A 27979-nucleotide genomic window follows, 5' to 3' on the forward strand; every position below is an offset into this window, starting at 1 on the left:
TGCAATTACAGAGAAATGTTCCCACAGAACTGAGCGGTAGGACTTCAACAAAGGCATATCTTTAGTTTGTTATTTTCATGAATATTCTACTAAATAGTACAATAATGTTCCTTTTTGCCAGATTTCGTGGTGTCCTCTATTATCATGGACATACTTCTGGTATTACACATTAAAATACAACAAATCTGAAGATTTTATTGAGCGGAATTAAAGATTGAAATGGAATGATTACTTCATTTTCTACAGCCTCTCTCAAGTCCAGACAGTAAATCTAGAATTTCAGATGAAACTGCAAGGCTCCAGAATGTCCCTGCGTCCACACTCCGCTCCTCATCAGATCAACATCAGATGCCCTCATTCAGGGCACAAATGTCTTCAAGGAGGATCTACTTTCAATCGCATTTATAAGACTGTTAACTGGCCTCAAGTAGTGAGGCTTTTCTATGTCTGTAAAGCATATAACATCATCGGACAAGCCAGAAAGATGCCATAACGATTCTCTCTGCTCACTCTGAAAGAGGAGATGCAGGACAACTGTGCTTTCAGCCTCTCAATCCCAGTCATTTTGTTAATTAAATCCTTTAATCGTTAAATTGATGTTGTCTTTTGCCCTGACCCCTTTTTGTCTTTCAAAATTTGGCATACAATCCACAGACAGCTGAGTTGCCTCAGATGTTGAGAGCGGAGCAACAAACAAAACAATGGCCCACAATAATGGACTTCAGATCACAGAGAATCAAGGACATATGGGTTCATGTTGACTTTTGGGGAAACATACACCCTGACCATATTTGCTATTTGTACTGTTTCTAGTCCGCTGCATTGGCTAGGAAAACCAAAAGCCGAAGGGGGTTGTAGTTCACAAGGGGGTTGTCCTATAATTTGTATGTCTAATGACAAGGTGATTACATTTCGTTCGTGAGGCTTCAATTCAGGTTAACAAGATAATAAGGTATCCAAAGGGAAATTGAGCTGAGGGATAATGTTTAAAATCAGACCTAAGGTTGGTATATCTGGCGTTCTTCTCAGGGTGAGGGGGGCTATTTTAGAGCTACTTTATGTTCCCCCAACCAAGAGCAAAAATACCCTCTCATGTCTCCCAAGTATTCCAGTAAGGCAATTTGGAAACCTCAAACCATAGCCTATCTTTAGGCCTAATCCCTGCCCACCCAGAGTCAACCATGACAGACGGAAAGGGCACCGCTCAGAGAAGTAGCATGCTGGAAGGTTCTCTAGGGACATACACGTAATACTGTTCTTCTTCAAGTGAATCACTTGTGTTCAGTTTAATTTTGTACTTGCATGATGTTATATACACTGCTCAAAAAAATAAAGGGAACACTTAAACAACCCAATGTAACTCCAAGTCAATCACACTTCTGTGAAATCAATCTGTCCACTTAGGAAGCAACACTGATTGACAATACATTTCACATGCTGTTGTGCAAATGGAATAGAACAGGTGGAAATTATAGGCAATTAGCAAGACACCCCCAATAAAGGAGTGGTTCTGCAGGTGGTGACCACAGACCACTTCTCAGTTCCTATGCTTCCTGGCTGATGTTTTGGTCACTTTTGAATGCTGGCGGTGCTTTCACTCTAGTGGCATGAGACGGAGTCTACAACCCACACAAGTGGCTCAGGTAGTGCAGCTCATCCAGGATGGCACATCAATGCGAGCTGTGGCAAGAAGGTTTGCTGTGTCTGTCAGCGTAGTGTCCAGAGCATGAAGGCGCTACCACGAGACAGGCCAGTACATCAGGAGACGTGGAGGAGGCCGTAGGAGGGCAACAACCCAGCAGCGGGACCGCTACCTCTGCCTTTGTGCAAGGAGGAGCAGGAGGAGCACTGCCAGAGCCCTGCAAAATGACCTCCAGCAGACCACAAATGTGCATGTGTCTGCTCAAACGGTCAGAAACAGACTCCATGAGGGTGGTATGAGGGCCCGACGTCCACATGTGGGGGTTGTGCTTACAGCCCAACACCGTGCAGGACGTTTGGCATTTGCCAGAGAACACCAAGATTGGCAAATTCGCCACTGGTGCCCTGTGCTCTTCACAGATGAAAGCAGGTTCACACTGAGCACATGTGACAGACGTGACAGAGTCTGGAGACGCAGTGGAGAACGTTCTGCTGCTTGCAACATCCTCCAGCATGACCGGTTTGGCGGTGGATCAGTCATGGTGGGGGGTGGTATTTCTTTGGGGGGCCGCACAGCCCTCCATGTGCTCGCCAGAGGTAGCCTGACTGCCATTAGGTACCGAGATGAGATCCTCAGACCCCTTGTGAGACCATATGCTGGTGCCTTTGGCCCTGGGTTCCTCCTAATGCAAGACAATGCTAGACCTCATGTGGCTGGAGTGTGTCAGCAGTTCCTGCAAGAGGAAGGCATTGATGCTATGGACTGGCCCGCCCGTTCCCCAGACCTGAATCCAATTGAGCACATCTGGGACATCATGTCTCGCTCCATCCACCAACGCCATGTTGCACCACAGACTGTCCAGGAGTTGGCGGATGCTTTAGACCAGGTCTGGGAGGAGATCCCTCAGGAGACCATCCGCCACCTCATCAGGAGCATGCCCAGGCGTTGTAGGGAGGTCATACAGGCACGTGGAGGCCACACACACTACTGAGCCTCATTTTGACTTGTTTTAAGGACATTACATCAAAGTTGGATCAGCCTGTAGTGTGGTTTTCCACTTTAATTTTGAGTGTGACTCCAAATCCAGACCTCCATGGGTTGATCAATTTGATTTCCATTGACATTTTTATGTGATTTTGTTGTCAGCACATTCAACTATGTAAAGAAAAAAGTATTTTATAAGAATATTTCATTCATTCAGATCTAGGATGTGTTATTTTAGTGTTCCCTTTATTTTTTTGAGCAGTATATTAATCTGTGTTACTTCTTATTCTGCCACTGAGCGTAACACAATATTTAGTTGTCTGTCTTTCATTTCCAAGGTGACAAAGGAGACAGAGGACTGAAGGGCGAGAAGGGAGACCGAGGTGACCGTGGTGAAAAAACAGGTGAGACCAGTGAGCAGTGAAGAGTTATGGGATTGCTGATCCCTCCTCATCCTCCAAATGATCTTGGTCGATGATGGTGTCCATTGTTATCTGCGTACATGTCACTGCTGCATCGAAAAATGAGTTATTGGAATAGGTTGTAATAAAACCCAGGTAGGCTATAGAATTTAACCCTAACTGACCTACCAATCAACTTTCACTACCTCTGCACTACTTCGGGGGGTGAAGGAGTGCAGAGGGTCTTTTGAGTCCTTTTCCCTCTCTGTTTTGCTTTGGAATGCTGTTTACTCCATCACAACACATTCCAAAACTCAGCACCAGAGCTGAAGTCACATGCTGGTCTCAGTCTAGTGAGTTCATTACTCGTTTACATCAGTAGCTGGAGGCTCTCACCTGGCAGACCCCACTTGTAAACAGGGATGCCAGTGGATCAAACAGAAAAATAAACTATTTTATGGACCGAGCCACAACAGGCATAAATCTCTGCTCTACTTGTACATGGAACGGTCACCTCATATGTTGAAGCAGTTATTAGCGTGACGTTTTACAGGTTTCTTCCTGTATCCAAACCACTCAATATGGCTTACCTCACCAAATAATAAGTATCCAAACATTTATTCACCGAGTTTGAAGCATGGGCAAACTGGTTAGTAGGCCTGGTTGTACTGAGTGGGCCTGTCGTATCGTTGTACAGTATACGCCCTCACACCCCCACTGACAGGTAATTTCAATAAAACCACAATGTGTTTTCAAGCAGGGAAAGAAAACAAACCCGCAAACCTCAATTTCTTCGCTCACACAGGAAATATTATTCTTTCTCTATGACATCATTAAACCCATTTTGGTGTGATGAGAGCTGGAACGGTGTTCTTCTTAAAGTGACAGCTACAAACATCTGAAATACATTTCTCTTCATTAGCTACAACCAGGAAAAGATCAGAACTCCACATTCAAAGCCATGTGATTTAAGAGGTTTTCTTCTGGTACTTGGTCTGGATTTGTTTCCATAATTGTCAAGCTCTCATGCTAGTGGTTGATGGAAAGCAGTGGTGTCACACAAAGTATAGGTCCTCGTAGTGAGAGGAAGGTCTGTCACAGCTCAGACACCGTGGGGCTCTCCCCCAGTCCCCTTGTTCATTTATCTTCTTTACCCCGCTATACTTTTAGAATGTCACAACTGACAACCATGCTTCTCCTAGAAGGTTGAGAGCTGGCGCTTACCTCAGGCTGAGGGTTAGGGCTGAGAGCTGGGGCTGAGAGTTGGGGGTGCAGTTGAACCTAAAGCCCCATATACCGTAACTAGCGTGACAAGCTGTAAAATGTCAGGTGCTTTAAAGCTTACTTGGTAATTGTTGCCATAGCGTTGCCTTTCACCCTAACATCCACACACTTCTCAGGATGGGGGTACCGAACTTTGATACGATATCCCAAGAGTCCAACAGAAACTGGAATAAGCTTGGATTGGAAAGATTATTTTTACAGGACAGGCACAAGCTCCATTCTCCACATTTGAAGTGTCAACCCGGTGCTGAGTTAGAGACTTTACTCATATACACATGCGTGAGCGGTCACATTTACACATGAACAACCTGAAGTTGAGAACATAACACACACTCACGCGTGCACTCAGAACTGCACACACACACGCCCCAAAATGCACAACATTGTCTTAGTCCATTGGTCCAGAAATGTTGTTGCAATGGGCCGAACATTGGTTCCCTGCCAGATGTTGTAAGCTGTTGCGCTAAGATTCAGATTCACTCCCTTCCTCTTCCCTAAGAGTAGAGAGGAAGGTATAACGTTTGGTTGACTGCCAGTTTTATAGGTCAGTGTAGCCATTTTTGTTTTTTTAATCAGTTATTGTTTATGGCCTTATTATGTCTTCATACATGCCAAAATCAAGTCAGATATCATTTTTCCCCCAGTGTATTTGTAATGAGTATGATGGGAGACAGAGTGCTTGTTTCAAGCACAGGGCACAGCAGGTGTTTATTTAGTAAAGGACCACAGGAGGAGGCAGGTAGCTGGGTCCAGGAAAAGGCAGAAGGTCATACTCAGGGAATACAAAAAGGTAACAGTACAGCCAAGGAAAATGGCTAATGACGTAGTCCGGGAGATCAGGCAAGAGGTTGATGACAGGAAATCTGATAGGTAAAAGTACAGGTAGGAAAGAAAAAAATAAAACTATGTTCGTGAATGGATAAAATGGACAAAAACTATGATACACAGGAGGACTAATATGGCCCTAAACAGCGCTCCGCCTAGACCGTGGACAAAAACAAACAATACCTCACAATGATGGGATGCAATGGACTGAACTAAATAGTGTGTGTAAATGGCATATAGGTGTGTGAACAGGTGATCAGAATTCAGGTGATTGGGAGCTGGGAGCTGGAGAGTGAGCTGCGTTCAGGGGATCTACATGTTTGAGAGTATGAGTTAGAAGCAGACGTTACAGTATTTTAATAATGAAAAGACCTAGTTAAAATTGTAGCTGTAAGTATAACAAAGTGGGCCAGTGCTCCAATTGCCAAATGCACAGTTGGAAACGTGCCTGCTTTCATAAGGTATTGACAGCACTGTTTTTAGTGTTTTCTCCCATAAGACTAAACAGCTCTTTTTCTAGAACAAATACTTCAGTTGTGAAACTACAGAGAGATGTCATGAGCGTATTTTAGTTGGCAGTGATTATGATTTTTGTGGAAAAGCAGAATGGAGGGTGATGTCTTTGAATCCAAAAAATAGTAATTATACAGATGATTAACAAAACACGAACACAACCGTATTCATACCTTGGTTTTTATGGTAAATGTGAATTAAAAAACTTTGGATTATGGTTTTCATACGCATACCTTGTCCATAATGTAGAGAGGCCTATGTGATTTTCATTGAAGAGGTAAGGGAGGAGGATGTGATTTGCATAACATACCAATACTAATGGACATACAGTACCAGTCAAAGGTTTGGACACACCTACTCATTCAAGGGTTTTACTTTACAAAACCATGAAATAACACATATGGAATCATGTAGTAACCAAAAAAGTGTTAAACAAATCCAAATATATTTTATATTTAAGATTCTTCAAAGGAGCTACCCTTTGCATTTGTCACACCCTGATTTGTTTCACCTGTCTTTGTGCTTGTCTCCACCCCCCTCCATGTGTCGCCCATCTTCTCCATTATCCCCAGTGTATTTGTACCTGGGTTCTCTGTTTGTCTGTTGACAGTTAGTTTTGTTTGTCAAGCCTATCAGCGGTTTTCCCCTTGCTCCTGTCTTTTTCTTATTGACCATTCTGCCTGTACCTTGCCACACCACCCTGGATTATTGACCTCTGCCTGCCCTTGACATGTCGTTTTTCCTGCCCCCTGTTCTAGTAATAAACAGTTGTTACTTCGACACTGTCTGCATCGGGTTCTTCTCCTGAAACGTGATGGCTTTGCACACTCTTGGCATTCTCTCAACCAGCTTCATGAGGTAGTCACCTGGAATGCATTTCAATTAACAGGTGTGCCTTGTTAAAAGTTAATTTGTGGAATTTCTTTCCTTCTTAATGTGTTTGAGCCAATCAGTTGTGTTGTGACAAAGTAGGGGACGTATACAGAAGATAGCCCTTTTTGGTAAAAGACCAAGTCCATATATGGCAAGAACTGCTCAAATAAGCAAAGAGAAACGACAGTCCATCATTACTTTAAGACATGAAGGTCAGTCAATCCGGAACATTTCAAGAACTTTGAAAGTTTCTTTAAGTGCAGTCGCAAAAACCATCAGGCACTATGATGAAACTGGCTCTCATGAGGACCGCCACAGGAAAGGAAGAGCCAGAGTTAGAAGATACTTGTTTGGGCCAAGAAATACGAGCAATGGACATTAGACCGGTGGAAATCTGTCCTTTGGTCTGATTTTTGGTTTCCACACCAGACGCGGAGTAGGTGAATGGATGAGCTCTGTATGTGTGATTCCCAACCTTAAGCATGGAGGGGGAGGTGTGATGGTGTGGAGTTGCTTTGCTGGTGACACTGTATGATTTATTTAGAACTCAAGGCACACTTAACCAGCATGGCTACCACAGCATTCTGCAGTGATATGTCATCAAATCTGCTTTTGCTTAGTGGGACTATCATTTGTTTTTCAACAGGATATTGACCCAACACATCTCCAGGCTGTGTAAGGGCTATTTGACCAAGAAGGAGAGTGATGGAATCCTGCATCAGAAGATCTGGCCTCCACAATCACCCGACCTCAACCCAATTGAGATGGTTTGGGATGAGTTGGACTGCAGAGTGAAGGAAAAGCAGCCAACAAGTGCTCAGCATATGTGGGAACTCCATCAAGACTGTTGGAAAAGCATTCCAGGTGAAGCTGGTTGAGAGAATACCAAGAATGTGCAGAGCTGTCATCAAGGCAAAAGGTGGCTACTTTGAAGAATCTAAAATCTAAAATATATTTTGATTTGTTTAACACTTTTTTGGTTACTACATGATTCCATATGTGTTATTCATAGTTTGATGTCTTCACTATTATTCTAGAAAATAGTAAAAATAAAGAAAAACCCCTTGAATGAGTAGGTGTGTCCAAACTTTTGACTGGACTGTACCTTTGTGTGCCTCCTTGTCTTTATACCTGCAGACAAAGACACAAAAGTGAGCAGTTCAATCATCTTCACCCAAAACAGCTAGCCTTCAACATATTCTAATGGCCTACATATTATTACCTCTCTGTTGATTGATATCCATTGAATTGTGTCCTTTTTCTTTATGCACAATATGAAAAGGTAGATGGTATCATCATAAAACAATGTCAATTTAGATAATACAAGAACCAAACCTTAAATTGTGCCGGCACTTGCTGTCCTTTCAAATTCAAATCCAAATGTTTCAGTTGGGCAGTTAGGTTCCTGCAAGGACCCCCACCAACTAAAGAGGTTCCTCGATGAACCCCACCTCATATGGGCTTCTTGGAAGAACCTTTTGGGGGGCATTTTCAGTGCCAGGAACCCTAGGGTTCATAGAAGAACCCTTGTTGAACCCCACATTTTTTGAATGTGGTGGACAGGAGGCACCCAGATCAGCCTCCCACTGAGTTTGCTGGGGGAAAGAGACGCTTGCACGCACACGCACACACACACACACACGCACACACACACACACACACACACACACACACACTCACACACAAGGATAACGACATACCCACCCAGAACCCTCTTTAAACAAGGCAGAACACAGTCTAGCATCAACACATACAGCAGAGGTGACTTGAGATGGAGGAGATGGCCTCAGCACAGTTACGATATCACATAGACTGGTCCCTGTGATGGCCATCTCTGGGAGGTGAGGTCTTGCATATGAAACTCCCTTAGGGACCGTGAGCAGGGGCACCTACAGTCCAGGGTAGAACACAGATTGTGTTTGCCTAACCAAAGAACTGACAAACACATTTAGTCAATGAAAGCCAGAGAGATGTAGTGGTGTTTGTATTCAGACGCACAGATATCAAGCAGAGATACATTATAGAGTAAATGCTTGTACAAGTTGACAAATTCAACATGGGAGATTGTTTGTTATGTTGTCCTTGTTCTGCAGTAGGCTACAGCTATTTAGTTTATCTTGACAAACGGTAATCATTTCACTTGATGATATGGCTGATATCCTGTCCCTGCATCTCTATTTCTTGTGACAGCATTCTCAGACCTAATTCCACTAACGGATAGGGGAGGCTTTCCTTCTACTGCAGCACATAGTCATAAATGTCTCTCTGTAACAGTGTAACATGGCCCTCTAAAGTGCACTCAATTCTATTTCTCATTTCCCACTTCCCTAAAGGAAGTATTTCATGATTCACTTACAGCTGTACGACTGTTAAGTTTTAGTGATACTACAGTGTCGTGTCTGGCTATGCCGGATTAAGTGATATAACATGATATTCTATCAAATAATTTCTCTGTAATTAATATTACCTGATTGAGCTAATCATGTAAATGTAATTAACTGGGCACCAAAAAATTATATTTATAGAGCTGTTATCTTTCGAATAAACTCTTAAAGACCTAGTCATATTTTACAATATTAATCGTCATCTTAATTCAGTCTCATCTGAAAGTTGTAAATTCTTGGTGATCTAGTTTGGAGTGGACTACATCGTATTTAGTTTGAGCTAAATCGAGTTGTTCTTGGAGACAACGGTTTTGTTGAAGAGTTTGTGCTCGTTCATCGTCATAAGTATTTGCAATTACTTTTAATTGATCAGATTTCAAACGCAGTTCCTCGACTAGCAGAATGTTTTAATTTCCTGCTTTTGTCAATAGTTGCTCAGTTCTCTCCATCTGTCCCCTCATGTTAGCCATGTCTGGCACGTGCATCAGCTGTACACTGTGTTATTGGACCGATGCCACATTTTTATGGCGATACATCAGTGCAAAAGTGGGGAGAACCGTCACAAAGCCTGATGGTTGATTTTGGAGAGTGTTCGCAATTTCGGCTGTTTTTTCGCTAATGGCATAATTAGGGTTGGTATCGCTGCTGAGGTCAGAGATCAATGCTTTTATGGGTGGAGGTTCACTAATTAGCAGAGGAGTGGTGACCACCTCCTTTGATAGCTTGCACATTATTAGAAACATTTAAAGGAACATTTTTCCTATTTTCTTTCAAAGTTTGGAATTCATTGGAAGCTGCAAAGACAAGTTTAATCTATTTATAGATGTTGACGAACTATCAGTACTGTACCAGTAATGTGGAAGTTGGACGTGAATGAATATGCAAAAGCAAACTGAATTAATTAATCAATGCCAATGATTAATCCTACCTGGGTAGGCTATCTGGGTATTCAACTTTAATTAATCTGAGAAGTTGCTTCATCTAGGTTAGTTTGGAAAAAGTTTACAATGTCTTATTTAGAAAACTCATCAATGTGGATATTATTTAAAATGTCTATTTCAGAATATAAATTGCCAGATTTACACTTTAGTTCAATTGGATAAGACATTGATATCCGTCTGGATATCATAAGTAATGACTTGAGTGTGACATGAATAATTCTTCATGAACAAATATCCTGGGCACACGTCAGCGGTCAGTGATTTCACACAGATACATTTCCAGATACTATATGTTTCTATTTTTGTCAGAAAGTCATTTTCATATCAAGTTAAAGCGTACTATTAGCTAGCTAGCGAACATTAGCTTGCTGGCTCGCTAGCTAACTTTACGTGTATGATCTGTGTAGTAATATCATTTGCATTGCTAGTTATAGCCTAATGTTAGCTAGCTAACATTGCACCTAGTTGGTTAGCTGTTTAGCTACCTGCAGATTTATACTACAGCTATGAAAATGTTTGTGTTGGGAGTAGTATGAGTTTATTCCGGTTTATTGTGTAGCTAGCTAACTACATGTCTAAACAAAAGACTCCACTTCGCCAGCTGATTACATAATCCATCAAGTTAGCCAAGTGTGTCTGCGGGTGATTACAGCCATCTATTGTATTTCATGAACATGTGTACATTTCTAGACAATAGTGACCCATCCACTTAACTAGATGTGGTTGTGGAGTGGTTAAAGCATGTTCTTCACGTGTCAGGAAATCAAATGGAACTATCCGGAGAGGGACTTCCGTTCCGCAAGGCGGAGGAATTTCAACGTAGCACAAGAAAACAAAATGGCTACTTTCCCTTGTTAGCTTTAGCATGCAAGCTAAACCCTCCTTTGTGCATGAGAATGCAGCACATAGATTACCTTGGCAAGGGAAAGGTTTTGCTTATAACGTATTATGGTCAAACCCTTTTCGGCGTTTTTTGACAATGTTTTAACTGGAACACACGACAAACAAGGAAATGCACCTTGGTCAACTCGTGGGAGAGACAGAGATATATATCGCTGGTCAAGCGTATATCTCCTGAATTTAAATCGGCTGGCTCTTTGTCCTCGCTCGAGAAATTAATAATGACCGAGCCTACCCGCATCTGAAACGCTCCAGGCAGAAATAGCCCTGCGTTTGGCCAAACGCTCTATTTCTCAGATTTCTATAATTCGCTTTTTCGGCCCTCATACAGAAATGTGTTCGCTTACGTTACCCACTGACTACGTCAGCGAACAACATGGAGGCGGGGAATCTTCAGCACACACACACAATAATTATTGTCTTTATCACTCCAAAAATGTGTACAATAACTTGGTATATTATGTAATCTGCTTTTCAATTTTATACAGGCTGAATCAAAATGAAAGCGTCATTCTATTTTAGAATCCTATCAGCGGGCTCCAATAATGTTGACTTAACCCAGACGTGTGGCCTAGTTCCATAAATGTTCAAATCCTTTCCGGATCATCGAACAATGGTACGTTTTTAGATTACAGAGTATACTCTTGGCTAACAAGTTGAATCAGCAATACACAATTGGGTTTAATTATTTATTTACTAAATACCTAACTAATCACACAGAATTACACATACACATATTTAAATCATAACTTGATTACAAATTACGTCATAAAGGTAAACGTCCCTAGCGGGCGGAACAGATATGACAGCTGGTTACACAAAAGAAAAGGGGCTGAGTTTGAGTGAAAGAGCGGGAAGACTGAGGAACAAAGGGCAAAGCTGTGCTATCGTAAATACAGTATCTTATGCATTCTAAATTACCGCCCATTTGGAAAAGTAAAATGCAATAAATATTTACTCTGAGCTGCGCTTCGGTAGGTTGGTGGTAGATGGAAGGCCGTGTTGCCCAACCGAGGCCTTTGTCCTTTGAAGAATGTCTCTGCTGGTAAATTGAATACGTTGTAGTAACGTCGTTGTGTGGTAGACGGGATAGTCTGTCTGTTCCTTCCTAACCCTTGTTTGCAGCGGCTGTTGCTAACTCAACGGCTAGGAGGTATCACTTCTGTAGTGAATAAGAGTTCAAAGTTCATACCATTCGCAACCAAAGCTCTTGCTGATGTTGGCTTCGTTCTGTAGTTATTATCTGAACCATTCTAACATCGGACCGTCGTCCTCACGTCCTCGGAACAGGAGGTTATATTGTCTTCAAGGGCTTTTATAGGAAGGGAGAGGAGGGCGTGTTTGAAAAGTTTTATAGCCAATGTCCCTTCACAGGGGCGGGCCACTGATTGAGCAGAGCCCTATCTTATGAAAACCCAAATCTCACATTTTAGAAGCTAAAATCACATTTCATCCCATCATGAATAATTTCATATTCAAACATTTAAATTGAACAACAATTCCATGTGAATCCGATAACTCTGATGTGTAGACTTTCCACTGTAGAGTTTATGTCATCTTATCATTGATGAGAATGTCTCAGATGACAACCGAACTGACATCATATTCATTAAGTACCACCACATATGTTCAATTGGTCGGATTACCAGAATATAGTTCATTTCCCCCCACCTTCTGATGTTCCCAGAATCTCTATGTTAACCAAGGGTTTTGCAAATGTAACATCAGTAGGGTAGAGAGAGGAAAAAGAGGGAAAGAGGTATTTATGACTGTCATAAACCTACCCCCAGGCCAACGTCATGACAACAGTAAGTACGCGTATCTCTAATTTGGCTCTGTGGGCTAAATCAATCTGACCTCATAGTGCCAGTCAAGTAGACCTATGCATCATTGTGCCGAATTAGCCGTTTATAAGAGCGTGGGCTTCTCCATGTCGGTTCAGCTACCTACTGCACACAGATCCTCATCCACTGTGCCATGTTAGCTACCCTGCTAATACCACCATGGCTCTGGCCTAGCCCCATCACACCCCTATCAGAGATAACCTGGGTCTGCGTCTCACTGGACAGATTGAAGTTTCCTGAGCCATTACCAGAGTAAAGTTATGCCTACATATCTGCAGCAGACACATGGTTTCAGTCTGCCAGATTGGCTGCATGTCTCAGGCTAAGAGTAGAGCGGAGCTCAGGCTGCAGCATCTGCAATACATTAACAAGATGTTCCTGTGCTCTTCTCGAGTCTATCCTCCAGATTCATGTTCAGCCATTGGAGCCCCAGGCTATTCATCTCCTAAAAAGGTCAATAAAGACTAGTTGAGTCAGAGTTAATCTTCCAATGGGAGGTGCATTTACACATGAACAACCTGAAGTTGTGAACATATACACACTCACGCGTGCACTTAGACCTGCACACACACACGCCCCAAAATGCACAGCATTGTCTTAGTCCATTAGTCCAGAAATCTTGTTGCAAAAGGTCCAGATGTTGTAAGCTGTTGCACTAAGATTCAGATTCACTCTCTTACTCTCCCCTAAGAGTAGAGAGGAAGATATAATGTTTGGTTGATTGCCAGTTTCATAGGTCAGTGTAGCCATTTTTGTTCTTTAATCGGTTCTTGTTTTTGTCCTAATTATGTTGCTCATACATGCTAAATTCAAGTCAGATATAATTTTTCCCCCAGTGTATTTTCATAATGAAAAGACCTAGTTCAAATTGTAGTTTTGATGATGTAAAGTATAGCAAAGTGGGCCAGTGCTCTAATCGTCAAAGGCACATTTGGAAACGTGCCTGCTTTAATAAGGTATTGACAGCACTGTTTTTAGTGTTTTCTCCCATAAGACTAAACAACTCTTTTTCTAGAACAAATACTTCAGTTGTGAAACTACAGAGAGATATCATGAGTGGTGGTAGAGATGGGAAGTACTGGTTTTCATCTTATCAATTAGCTGGACTTTAATAGGCCCTGTATTGTACTGTGCATGAGTGTCTCTCAGGAGAAGTCTGCTAAGAGGTTTTCTGTTGGATGTGTGATTAACTTAACTTAAGTTTCTGTCTGAACTTCTAAAATGATTTGAACAAACCAAGCCTCATGCTGGCTTGAAGGTAGGTCCATACCTGGCTGCAACATGTTTTTCATTAGGTATTTTGTTACAGGATTACAGGACTAGGCTTCATTACAGGACTAGGCTTCATGTGCAGGGGAGCTGTAATATGACATCCTGGCAAGAAATAGCATTTTCTCTCCATCCTATTCTTACTAAATCTTCCCAAACATGATGGTGGACCTCCCACTGTGTGTGCTGGGGGAAAGAGATGCCTGCTGTCTTGTGGGGCACACGGTCATGCACACACACACGCACGCACACGCACACGCACGCAAGCAAGCACGCACGCACACACACACACACACACACACACACACACACACACACACACGCACACGTACACGTACACACACGTACACACACACACACGAACGAGGATAATGACAATACCCACCCAGAACCCTCTTTAAACAAGGCAGTCTAGCATCAACACACACAGCGGAGGTGACCTGTAATGGAAGAGATGGTCTCAGCACAGTTACGATAGCACATACAGTGGGGCCAAAAAAGTATCTAGTCAGCCACCAATTGTGCAAGTTCTTCCACTTAAAAAGATGAGAGAGGCCTGTAATTTTCATCATAGGTACACTTCAACTATGACAGACAAAATGAGAAAAAAAATCCTGAAAATCACATTGTAGGATTTTTTCATGAATTTATTTGCAAATTGTGGTGGAAAATAAGTATTTGGTCAATAACAAAAGTTTGTCTCAATACTTTGTTATATACCCTTTGTTGGCAATGACAGAGGTCTTCACAAGGTTTTCACACACTGTTGCTGGTATTTTGGCCCATTCCTCCATGCAGATCTCCTCTAGAGCAGTGATGTTTTGGGGCTGTTGCTGGGCAACACAGACTTTCAACTCCCTGCAAAGATTTTCTATGGGGTTGAGATCTGGAGACTGGCTAGGCCACTCCAGGACCTTGAAATGCTTCTCACGAAGCCACTCCTTCGTTGCCCGGGCGGTGTGTTTGGGATCATTGTCATGCTGAAAGACCCAGCCACGTTTCATCTTCAATGCCCTTGCTGATGGAAGGAGGTTTTCACTCAAAATCTCATAATACATGGCCCCATTCATTCTTTCCTTTACACGGATCAGTCGTCCTGGTCACTTTGCAGAAAAACAGCCCCAAAGCATGATGTTTCCACCCCCATGCTTCACAGTAGGTATGGTGTTCTTTGGATGCAACTCAGCATTCTTTGTCCTCCAAACACGACAGAGTTTTTAGCAAAAAGTTCAATTTTGGTTTCATCTGACCATATGACATTCTCCCAGTCTTCTTCTGGATCATCCAAATGCTCTCTAGCAAACTTCAGACTGACCTGGACATGTACTGGCTTAAGCAGGGGGACACGTCTGGCACTGCAGGATTTGAGTCCCTGGCGGCGTAGTGTGTTACTGATGGTAGGCTTTGTTACTTTGGTCCCAGCTCTCTGCAGGTCATTCACTAGGTCCCCCCGTGTAGTTCTGGGATTTTTGCTCACTGTTCTTGTGATCATTTTGACCCCACGGGGTGAGATCTTGCGTGGAGCCCCAGATCGAGGGAGATTATCTGTGGTCTTGTATGTCTTCCATTTTCTAATAATTGCTCCCACAGTTGATTTCTTCAAACCAAGCTGCTTACCTATTACAGATTCAGTCTTCCCAGCCTGGTGCAGGTCTACAATTTTGTTTCTGGTGTCCTTTGACAGCTCTTTGGTCTTGGCCATAGTGGAGTTTGGAGTGTGACTGTTTGAGGTTGTGGACAGGTGTCTTTTATACTGATAACAAGTTCAAACAGGTGCCATTAATACAGGTAATGAGTGGAGGACAGAGGAGCCTCTTAAAGAAGAAGTTACAGGTCTGTGAGAGCCAGAAATCTTGCTTATTTGTAGGTGACCAAATACTTATTTTCCCCCATAATTTGCAAATAAATTCATTCAAAATCCTACAAGGTGATTTTCTGGATTGTTTTTCTCTCATTTTGTCTGTCATAGTTGAAGTGTACTTATGATGAAAATTACAGGCCTCTCTCATCTTTTTAAGTGGGAGAACTTGCACAATTGGTGGCTGACTAAATACTTTTTGGCCCCACTGTAGACTGGTCCCTGTGATGGCCATCTAGAACACAGATTGCGTATGCCTAACCAAAATGCTGATGAACACATTTAGTCAAATAAAGTTTGTGCCATGTTACCTACCCTGCTAATACCACCATGACTCTGGCCTAGCCCCATCACACCCCTATCAGAGATAACCTGGGTCTGCGTCTCACTGGACAGATTGAAGTTATCTGAGCCATTACCAGAGTAAAGTTATGCCTACATATCTGCAGCAGACACATGGTTTCAGTCTGCCAGATTGGCTGCATGTCTCAGGCTAAGACTAGAGCGGAGCTCAGGCTGCAGCATCTGCAACACATTAACAAGATGTTCCTGTGCTCTTCTCGAGTCTATCCTCCAGATTCATGTTCAGCCATTGGAGCCCCAGGCTATTCATCTCCTAAAAAGGTCAATAAAGACTAGTTGAGTCAGAGTTAATCTTCCAATGAGAGGTGCTAATTGTTTTCAACACCTTCTCCTGCCCTGACAAGACCACAAATTTCACTCCAAACTCTTTATAACTGCAGTTATGGAGGTCACCAAGTATGGAGGCAGTAATTACCCCTAATAGCAAACCCCTTTGAACAAACAAGCTTCATGGAAAGCATTTCCTAAAGATGTGTTCAAGTGTTTTGTTTGATTTTCCCGCTTATGAAAAAATAATTGACATTAAATAAAGTTAGAAAGATGTTTGGCTTGTTGCTCCATACCTGATGGATTTATTGTGTCTACATGAAATGTACAAACAGTGTTTTGAGCAAACTAATCCAAAAGGTATGACTTCATTAATCCAAGACATGCTGGTAAACCAACCTGGTTGGGAAATCAACAGCAAATTAACAAGCCATTGTCCTCTGAATATTACTGTAATTTAGTTGACTTTACAGAAATGCACTCTATGATCCATCTTTGAGGTTAATACACTGAGTCAAGCCACCTCAATCTGATCAGTGTTCTGTGGCTAGGGGTTTTGTTTGGCACATGACCAGCTTCCCCTTTCGAACCACCATCCATGTCTCTCTCCCCTGCTGTGTGCATGTGTGTGTGTGTGTGTGTGTGTGTGTGTGTGTGCATGCGTGCGATTCAGTGGACGAGACACTGGTGAGGCTGGTGAATGGATCAGGCCCTCACGAGGGGAGAGTGGAGGTGTTCCACGAGAGACGCTGGGGAACGGTGTGTGATGACGTCTGGGACAAGAAGGACGGCGACGTGGTCTGCAGGATGCTTGGCTACAAAGGAGCCTTCGAGATCCATAAAACAGGCCGGTTTGGACAAGGTAAGCCTTTTGGCTGTTTTTTATCTCTATGGAGATTTGAACTAACTACAGTGCAGACTGTGATAAACTTGTGGAGGCGGATTAGGATTTGTACCATTTTTTTTTGTAATTGTACTTTTTTATGGTGGGTATTAGTGCACAAAGCATTTGAAAGCAACTGAAATTCATATACGTTTATAGGGAACATCATAGGAGCCAGATGCCATCAAAAATGTGCCAGTGGTAATATCCATCTGTTTCCTCTCTTATGACCTATTTTCCACAACCATCATTACATCATGCATACACACACATCTATGTTTGGTCCAATCAAAATATTAGGGTTTATTAATACTATTTAGTTCAAATTAATCTGGAAAAAAAAAAAAAAAAAAAATCTAATTCCGATAACCATTTTTTTAAATTAACAATAATTCACATTTACTTTTGAGGATTAATTAAACAGTTGTAAATGTATCTTTCATAGACCCCATTTGCGAAGCAAAATGTTGTTTCTTTATTCTTGACATCATCCTGACCCATATTTGTATCTATAATAATGTTAGAGGTGACATTGTACATGGTCAATACAATAAATTATTCTCACAATAAGTGTTGAGATGCTGGGTAAACCAGTTTAGGAGGCATGTCTAGTTAAAATAAAACCCAACAGTGATGTATTAGGCCCAGTCCAAACATCTGTGGTGAATGTACACTATACTATACTGGTCCTGGCCAAGTTTCCTTTTCAAGTTCATGCTGCACTCAAGATGTTTCAGTTATTCAATGTTCTGTAGTTGGTGGTGCTCAAACTTGGAGTCTTCTCTCATGGTGCTAAATGTGGTAGAATGACCTTAAAGCAGAAACTCTGATCATACAGAGTGTGTTTGCCAACATTCTGAGGGAAAATATTGCTCACACTCAAAGTTCAAAATGCTTCTGTGAACAAACGGATAGAGTAGACAGACGGTAGGTCTACCAGGTCCTGGTCCCTTCCCAACAGTACTGCTGGTCATAAAGTATATGGAAAACAATACGGAACGATATTTCCGTACACACAAAGGGCCTCCTTTGAGCATTAGTGATACTACTACTTGTGAGGGAAGACACACAAATACATCAAATAAAATAGCTGAAATGGAGACATTAGTTCCTAACTACACACGTAGTTCTCATTGTAGACGTATATTTACACGATATATCAGACAAGCCCTGGCATTTAAAGGGTTGATGGTCTAGTCTGCGACCTCCAGCCAGTGTAGGATATTTTTTGGCCTCTTATCTTATATCAAGTCCGTCTATGAATCCCCTCACTGGTACACAGCCCCGATAGGCCTATGGGGATGAGGCCCACATGCACATCTGTAAACTGTCATCTTAGAGTGAAAGAAATGAATGTCTGATTCAGGATATAAAAAGCATATTGTACTTTTTGTGCTCATTATGATGCCAGCATTCGAATATAACCCTGAAGCAAACGAAGACCAGGAATTATAACGTGAAATCTCATTCAAATGTGGGATAAGAAAGACATGCTTATGCTAATGTTAACTTTGTGGGAACCTTTTGTGGGGAGAGTGATATCCTTATGACATATTGCATTTAAAACATATATTATTCTGGATTGGTTTGGTAAACTGTATATAGTGAGTATAAAAAACATTAAGAACACCTTCCTATTATTGAGTTGCACTCCCCCCTTTTGCCCTCATAACAGCCTCAATTCGTCTGGGCATGGACTCTACAAGGTGTCAAAAGCTTTTCACAGGGTTGCTGGCCCATGTTGGCTGGATGTCCTTTGGGTGGTGGACCATTCTTGATACACACGGGAAACTGTTGAGCGAGAAAAATCCATCAGCGTTGCAGTTATTGACACAAACCAATGTGCCTGCCACCCACTACCACCCACTACACCACTAGGCCGTTCAAAGGAACTTACATTTTTTGTCTTGCCTATTCACCCACTGAATGGCACACATACCCAATCCATGTCTCAAGGCTTAAACATCATTCTTTAACCTGTCTCCTCCCCTTCATCGACACTGATTGAAGTGGATATAACAAGTGACATCAAGAAGGGATCATAGCTTTCACCTGGATTCACTATGGTTTTCCTGCATGTATATTATCCCTTGTTGTTATAAATCAAACAAAGTTGTAGTTATGTTAGGCATAAAGTGCATTCGGAAAGTATTCAGACCCCTTGACTTTTTCCACGTTTTGTTACGTTACAGCCTTATCCTAAAATATATGTTTTTTAAAATCAATCTACAGTATACTATAATGACAAAGCGAAAACATGTTTTTTTTTACATTTTTTAAAATGTATTAAAAATAAAAAACAGAAATACATTATTTTCATAACTATTCAGACCCTTTGCTATGAGCCTTGAAATTGAGCTCAGGTGTCACACCCTGGTCAAAGTATTTTGTGTTTATCTTTATTTATTTGGTCAGGCCAGGGTGTGGCATGGGTTTTTGTATGTGGTGTGTATGTGTGGGGATTGTAGCTAGTGGGGTGTTCTAGCTAAGTCTATGGCTGTCTGAAGTGGTTCTCAATCAGAGGCAGGTGTTTATCGTTGTCTCTGATTGGGAACCATATTTAGGCAGCCATATTCTTTGAGTTTGTCGTGGGTGATTGTCCTTAGTGTCCTGATGTCATTGTTCTGTGTTAGGATACACAAGTATAGGCTGTTTCGGGTTTTGTTAAGTTTATTGTTTTGGTAGTGTTTGTGTTTAGTGTGTTAATTCATTAAACATGGATTGCAATAGACACGCCGCATTTTGGTCCGACTCTCCTTCTCATAAAGAAAACCGTTACAGAATCACCCACCACAAAGGGACCAAGCAGCGTGTCAACAGGCAAGAACAGCCCAAAGTGGAGTACAGTATGGACTATACTTCTTGGGAGGAGATAGACAGGTGGGCGGTCGACCCAGGGAGAGTGCCGGAGCCCGCCTGGGATTCGATGGAGCAGTGCGCGGAAGGATATAGGAGAATGGAGTTTGCGAAGCAAGCAAGGCGGCGCGGACGGAGGCCCCATAGTCAGCCCCAAAAATTTCTTGGGGGGGGGCTCAGGGAGAGTGTGGCAGAGTCAGGAGCCAGACCTGAGCCAACTCTCCCTGTTTATCGTGAGGAGCCAAGGAGGAGACCAGAGCCGGTGTTGGAGGTGAGTGAAACAGAGACTGTGAAGGAGTTAATGGGGAAATTGGAGGAGAGAGAAATGAGGGAGTTGCTGTGTTGGTGTTTTAAACATGGAATTCGCCCGACGGAGCGTGTCGGGGATTTGATGGCACCTGGGTCAGCGCTCCATACTCGTCCTGAGGTGCGTGTTAGTCGGCTGGTTAAGATGGTGCCAGTCTCACGTACCAGGCCTCCTGTGCACCTCCCTAGCCTTGCACGTCCTGTGCCAGCACCGCTCTCAAGATCTCCAGTACGCCTTCACGGTCTAACCCATCCTGTGCCACCTCCACACCCCAGCCCTCCGGTAGCAGCTCCCCGCACCAGGCTTCCTGTGCGTGTTCTCGGCCCAGTACCACCAGTGCCAGCACCACGCATCAGGCCTACAGTGCGCCTCGCCTGTCCAGCGCTGTCGGAGCCCTCCTCCTCTCCAGCGCTGTCGGAGTCTCCCGCCTGTTTAGCGCTGTTAGAGCCTTCCTTCTCTACAGCGCTGCCGGAGACTCCCGCCTGTTCAGAGCTGCCAGTTAGCATAGAGCTGCCAGTTAGCATAGAGCTGCCAGTTAGCATAGAGCTGCCAGTTAGCATAGAGCTGCCAGTTAGCATAGAGCTGCCAGTTAGCATAGAGCTGCCAGTCTGCAAGGAGCTGCCAGTCTGCATAGAGCTGCCAGTCTGCAAGGAGCCGCCAGAGCTGCCTGTCTGCAGGATGCCGCCAAAGCTGCCAGTCTGCAAGGAGCCGCCAGAGCTGCCAGTCTGCAAGGAGCCGCCAGAGCTGCCAGTCTGCAAGGAGCCGCCAGGGCCGCCAGTCAGCATGGAGCAGCCAGGGCCGCCAGTCAGCATGGAGCAGCCAGGGCCGCCAGTCAGCATGGAGCAGCCAGGGCCGCCAGTCAGCATGGAGCAGCCAGTCAGCATGGAGCAGCCAGTCAGCATGGAGCAGCCAGAGCAGCCAGTCAGCATGGAGCAGCCAGTCAGCATGGAGCAGCCAGAGCTGCCAGTCATCATGGAGCAGCCAGTCAGCATGGAGCAGCCAGAGCTGCCAGTCGACCAGACTCTTCCAGATCTGCCAGTCGACCAGACTCTTCCAGATCTGCCAGTCGACCAGACTCTTCCAGATCTGCCAGTCGACCAGACTCTTCCAGATCTGCCAGTCGACCAGACTCTTCCAGATCTGCCAGTCGACCAGACTCTTCCAGATCTGCCAGTCGACCAGACTCTTCCAGATCTGCCAGTCGACCAGACTCTTCCAGATCCGCCAGTCGACCAGACTCTTCCAGATCCGCCAGTCGACCAGACTCTTCCAGATCTGCCAGTCGACCAGACTCTTCCAGATCTGCCAGTCGACCAGACTCTTCCAGATCTGCCAGTCGACCAGACTCTTCCAGATCTGCCAGTCGACCAGACTCTTCCAGATCTGCCAGTCGACCAGACTCTTCAAGATCTGCCAGTCGACCAGACTCTTCCAGATCTGCCAGTCGACCAGACTCTTCCAGATCTGCCAGTCGACCAGACTCTTCCAGATCTGCCAGTCGACCAGACTCTTCCAGATCTGCCAGTCGACCAGACTCTTCCAGATCTGCCAGTCAGCCAGGATCTGCCAGTCAGCCAGGATCTGCCGAAACCACCAGCCAGCCAGGTAGATTCATCAACCTGCCTGAGCTTCCTCTCACTCCTGAGCTTCCTCTCACTCCTGAGCTTCCCCTCAGTCCCGAGCTGCCTCAGTCCCGAGCTGCCCCTCAGTCCCGATCTGCTCCTCAGTCCAGTGGGGTTCTGGGTGAGGACTACTAGGCCATGGTCGGCGGCGAGGGTGGACTATCCAGGGACGCGAGGAGAAGGGACTAAGACATTGATTGAGTGGGGTCCACGTCCCGCGCCGGAGCCGCCACCATGGACAGACGCCCACCCGGACCCTCCCTATTGTTTTGAGGTGCGTTCGGGAGTCCGCACCTTAGGGGGGGGGTTCTGTCACACCCTGGTCAAAGTATTTTGTGTTTATCTTTATTTATTTGGTCAGGCCAGGGTGTGGCATGGGTTTTTGTATGTGGTGTGTATGTGTGGGGATTGTAGCTAGTGGGGTGTTCTAGCTAAGTCTATGGCTGTCTGAAGTGGTTCTCAATCAGAGGCAGGTGTTTATCGTTGTCTCTGATTGGGAACCATATTTAGGCAGCCATATTCTTTGAGTTTGTCGTGGGTGATTGTCCTTAGTGTCCTGATGTCATTGTTCTGTGTTAGGATACACAAGTATAGGCTGTTTCGGGTTTTGTTAAGTTTATTGTTTTGGTAGTGTTTGTGTTTAGTGTGTTAATTCATTAAACATGGATTGCAATAGACACGCCGCATTTTGGTCCGACTCTCCTTCTCATAAAGAAAACCGTTACATCAGGTGCATCCTGTTTGCATTGATCATTCTTGAGATGTTTCTACAAATTGATTGGAGTCCACCTGTGGTAAATTCAATCGATTGGACATGATTTGGAAAGGCACACACCTGTCTATATAAGGTCCCACAGTTGACAGTGCATGTCAGAGCAAAAACCAAGCCATGAGGTCAACGGAATTGTCCGTAGAGCTCTGAGACAGGATTGTGTCAAGGCACACATCTGGGGAAGGGTACCAAAAAATTTCTGCAGCATTGAAGGTCCCCAAGAACACAGTGGCCTCCATCATTCTTAAATGGAAGAAGTTTGGAACCCACAAGATACTTCCTAGAGATGGCCGCCCGGCCAAACTGAGCAATCAGGGGAGAAGGGCCTTGGTCAGGGAGGTGACCAAGAACCCAATGGTCATTCTGACAGAACTCCAGAGTTCCTTTGTGGAGATGGCAGTCATTCTGGAAGGATCTCCCATCTCTGCAGCACTCCACCAATCATGGTAGGGTGGCCAGACGGAAACCACTCCTCAGTAAAAGGCACATAACAGCCCACTTGGAGTTTGCCAAAAGACACCTAAAGTACTATCAGACCATGAGAAACAAGATTCTCTGGTCTGATGAAACCACGATTGAACTCTTTGGCCTGAATGCCAAGCATCACGTCTGGAGGAAACCTGGCACCATCCCTACGGTGAAGCATGGTGGTGGCAGCATCATGCTGTGGTGATGTTTTTCAGCGGCAGGAACTTGGAGACTAGTCAGGATCGAGGGAAAGACGAACGGAGCAAGGTACAGAGAGATCTTTGATGAAAAACTGCTCCAGAGGGCTCAGGACCTCAGACTGGGGCGAAGATCCACCTTCCAACAGGACATTGACCCTAAGCACACAGCCAACACAATGCAGGAGTGGTTTCGGGACAAGTCTCTGAATGTCCTTGAGTGGCCCAGCCAGGGCCCGGACTTGAACCTGATCGAACATCTCTGGAGAGACCTGAAAATAGCTGTGCAGCGATGCTCCCTATCAAACCTGACAGAGTTTGAGAGGATCTGCAGGGAAGAATGGGAGAAATTCCCCAAAAACCGGTGTGTCAAGCTTGTATCATCATACCCAAGAAGACTCGTTGCTGTAATCGCTGCCAAAGGTGCTTCAACAAAGTACAGAGTAAAGGGTCTGAATACTTATGTAAATATGATATTTTCGTTTTTTTTATATTTATACATTTGCAACATTTTTCTAAAATCTGTTTCTGCTTTGTCATTATGGCGTTTTGTGTGTAGATTGATGAGGAAAAACACATTTTAATCAATTTTAGAATAAGGCTGAATACTTTCCGAATGCACTGTATATTTGAGGTCCTATGTCTTTCTCTAACCTGCTTATTTGGCAAGTAGGCAAATTAGATCGGACACAGTGTATTTTACATTAGTTATCTTTTGTTTGTTTTGAATACAATCCTTCAATTACCCTCAACCCCTCCCATCTGTATCTGAAGACCATCCAGTTTAGTTTTCTATTTACCATATATTTTAACTGTGCTGTTTCACAAATGTTCTGAACCTATACATAACGATTGAAAGTGAATTTTGTTCTCAAACCCAATGATGAATTCAGTGTCCCACATCTACCGTTGTAATTCACAACTCATTATCATGAACAATGGAGTTCCTAAGTTAGTGTCCATACGTTGGACATTCATTTTGCACATCATTCTTCAGTCAGCAATTATTACTTAAGCCATCGAGAGATTTTGACTGGGTCTTGAAATGATTTTAATTTGGACCGGGACACAGGCACTAGAGGGTGTCGTCTCGTATGTTTGTTGGCCTCTCAGTTCTGTCTTCAATGTAATTGATACCACAATAAACCCAATTTCAGACATAGATTCCATGCCAGAGGTCCCCTCTGGTGGCTCTTGGCTACCCTGCCTGGTGCCTGTGGACAGGGGAGAGGAGAGAGGAGAGGCTTGCGCCAGTCTCCAGAGCCTCTGTGTTTGTGAAGCCATGACATGCTCTCATCCCTCTGCCAGATATCTGCCTCACATTGACGCTTCCAAGGGCTCTCAGAGGAGAGTAGTGTGATGAGTAAGAGGAGCCTGAGTATGACTAGACCAGACTGCTATCACACTCTCTTTCATTCAGATAAAGGCTGTGATTTGCGAAGAAAAACAATAGAATAGCAGGTGCCTGATACTTGGCCGCCCCTATATTCCCTCCCTGTATATCCCTCCTTTATCATCTTAGCTGTGAATCATACTTTTCTGTAAGTCCTGAATACTGGAGTCGATCTGGATTTTTTAAAATTAATAACAGTGGGAGGCTGAGAGGACATATGTTCACTGTTAGGTTCATCTTGACTAAAGTATCTCTGCCCTCTTAATTTGTCTGTCTGTCTGTCTGTCTGTCTGTCTGTCTGTCTGTCTGTCTGTCTGTCTGTCTGTCTGTCTGTCTGTCTGTCTGTCTGTCTGTTGCTCTCTCTCTCTCTCTATACAGGTACTGGGCTCATCTGGATGGATGATGTGGCCTGCGTTGGGAACGAGGACACCATTCACCAGTGCAAGTTCTCAGGCTGGGGTAAGACAAACTGTGGGCACGTGGAGGATGCGGGGGTGACATGCAACACCTAACACCGACCATTTGAACCCCCACCGAGTTCAGTTACAAACTGCTGAGATTAGTTGCAGTTGACAGGCAGCGTGAGGTAGAGCAGAAGAGCTGTATCCTGCTGTCCTACACCCACCCACCGCTGTGGGCAACTGATTTGACAGTTATGTGCAAACATGCTTTGATTTCAGACCCCTTAGGGCCTCTTGGATGGCTATTGTTCATGTAAAGTAGGTTTATCAATAGCAGATACTTCTTAGCTGAACTAGATTCAGTGCCAAAAATGGATCAACTTAAAAAATGGTCAGTCACAAATGTTTGTCAAATTTCTGATAGATAAAGCGATTACAAAGAAAAGAAAGGGGAAGAGATGCCATTTTAAATGGATGTATGACTTGGCCCTAGTACGATTTATTGGTTTGTGTCTGACAATTTTACTATTTCTGCCTGTAGAGCCAAGCATTGTTTTTTATCATCATGAATGAGAGTTTCTCTCTCTCTCTCGTTTTTGCTTCTCCCTTCAACATTTTTTTTTGTTAGAGCCCAAAAATGTCACCCTCTTCATCGATAATTGCATGGGCTGTTGGAAGATTGACGCTTGGTTTACGTATGGAAACCATGACTCTAACGATGAGTAAGACAAATTACAGCCTAAGAGAGCAAGTTACAGTTTGGGGAAAATAAAGTGAAATGGTAAAACATGCACAATGTATTGAGGTTTCTCACAGGAAATGAAACAGGGAAATATGTATTATTGTGTGAAATAAACAAAACCAACCCCTGATGTAAGATACTTTCACAAGTAAATCACGTGTTGACATGATATGATGGCTGTAAGAAAAATATTTCTGTAGATGATCCCTTGCCAAATATTGATTTGGGATAAACAATGAAATGTGCGGAGGTCCTGAGGACTAGGTTTGATCCACTCTCAGACTCATGAATCTGGACTATCTCAGTATTTCATCTGGAGCAGTAGAGCAGCTCCCCTCAGAAATGGTCCTCACTTTTATCAACTTAGGTTCATGTGCAGACAAGTGCTATAGAGGTGTTGCAATGCACTCGTTTTCTAAGCCAACAGCCAAGGAGAATACCTTACAATCTCTATATATTTTCACTCAGACTGATCATGCTTCCCTCTTGGGAAAGGTCCTTCAACAGAAAAGAAAGGAGAAAAAATGTTTTCTACCTAAAATATTTTCATACAAAACATTTATTCTGGTAGATATTATTCTGATAGATATTCCTACAGTACGTGATCATCTCTATTATAATCCTGTCTCAGATATTCAACCAGGGTGCAGTTAGTCTGTGAACATAACAGAGGTTATTCTTGCATGGATCTTCAACTGTGCTGGAAATGAATCACTGTCATGCAATGCTTTTTCACATACGTTTAAGGGAGCAGACTGCACACATTTGCTTTGTATAATAGGGACCACAAACCCAGGTTTCCACTTTGGGAACATACTATCAAATGCCAGGATGGTATGATTGCTATGTGAAGTCGAGATTGGTTGATTTGTTATACTATGGTTATACTTGGTTATACTGTGGCCCTAATCACCACTTTTATTGGACAAAGGGACTGCTGAGGAATGTAAATATCTGCTTATCGATTGTGCTGGTCATAACACCCAGACAACAATACCTGAAGTAGTATGAAATAGATAAATAAATACAGTGAATATGTGACAAGAATATTTCATATGTCCATTAAACAATACTTTGTACTAGATTTTTCAGATGTTTTAATTGTTCATGTACCATGGAAATAATAAAATATACATTTGTTTATACATGTGGACTTGATTATTTTCTGATTAAGATGAAAATGGTTGAGGCAGTTCAGTTGAAAGCTAAGTAATCCTAGCCCATACCCTAGATACAGTACATCAAGAGAACAGGTGAGGAGGGATAGAGGAAGTTGGGTATGTCATCTCTGGTTTGACAACTGAGAAGCAATTACCTAAAAAGTGGTTCCACATGGAAGGACGAACATAGAAATGATTGCTGGAGAATCACCTGATCACCTCAGCATATGGTGAGCCTAGGGAGAACAAAGACCCTGAATTACGGCTGAGGGGAAGATGCTTCTAAACAATGTTTGAATAAGAACATATTTAATTTTGCATTGTGAAATGTTTAGGTTAATCTGTTTCATACACTCCCATTGTGAAAAGTCCTTAGCATCTGGAACTGTCTCAAATTATTTTCTACCCTCAGTTTTATGTCAAACGCAGACAAACAACAAGTATTTTATTTAAGGTATGACCAAGGACAATATTTCTGAAGCGATAATTCAGGGGAATTCACAGATGGACACAGGAACCGTTGGACTCCATTATCCTCTATAGTTCCCAGAGGACCTCTCTCTGGCATTAACATCCATGGCTGTCACATTGAGTCAGCTCTGTAAGAGGGGTTTGAAATAACAGTGCAACCATTTATAGAGATTTTGTGCAAGGGGTAGTGGGCTCAATAACTATACCTATTCAGTCCATTTATAGAAAGAAACTACATTGTTCAGAGCAGTTTAGGGTCACATCACAGAACTCAGCGAGAGAAAGAGCAGTTCCAGTAATCAGCACTGCTAGAAGTGTAAGCTTCCCCAGAGCCTTCCTGAACTCCCCCATGTGTCCAT

General features: G+C 43.4%; 1 protein-coding gene across 3 annotated transcripts in view; it reads left to right on the forward strand.

Moving 5' to 3' along the window:
• LOC110522231 (scavenger receptor class A member 5) overlaps positions 1-27134 on the forward strand; it is a 54020-nt gene extending 26886 nt beyond the window's left edge. For 2 of the 3 annotated variants that reach the window (XM_021600448.3, XM_021600449.3), the window contains exons 7-9: positions 2965-3030; positions 17022-17210; positions 25225-27134. In XM_021600448.3, coding sequence (XP_021456123.2) covers positions 2965-3030; positions 17022-17210; positions 25225-25358 — 389 coding nt within the window. In that variant the 3' untranslated portion in view covers positions 25359-27134. Of the gene's footprint in view, positions 1-2964; positions 3031-7168; positions 7610-17021; positions 17211-25224 lie in introns of those variants that run through there. The other variant, XM_090232775.1, reaches the window with a different exon arrangement.
• Positions 27135-27979: the final 845 nt, after the last annotated feature.

This window comes from Oncorhynchus mykiss, chromosome 4, assembly GCF_057628025.1.
Source record: "Oncorhynchus mykiss isolate SJ-2025 chromosome 4, ASM5762802v1, whole genome shotgun sequence".
NCBI classification, from domain to species: Eukaryota; Metazoa; Chordata; class Actinopteri; order Salmoniformes; family Salmonidae; genus Oncorhynchus; species Oncorhynchus mykiss.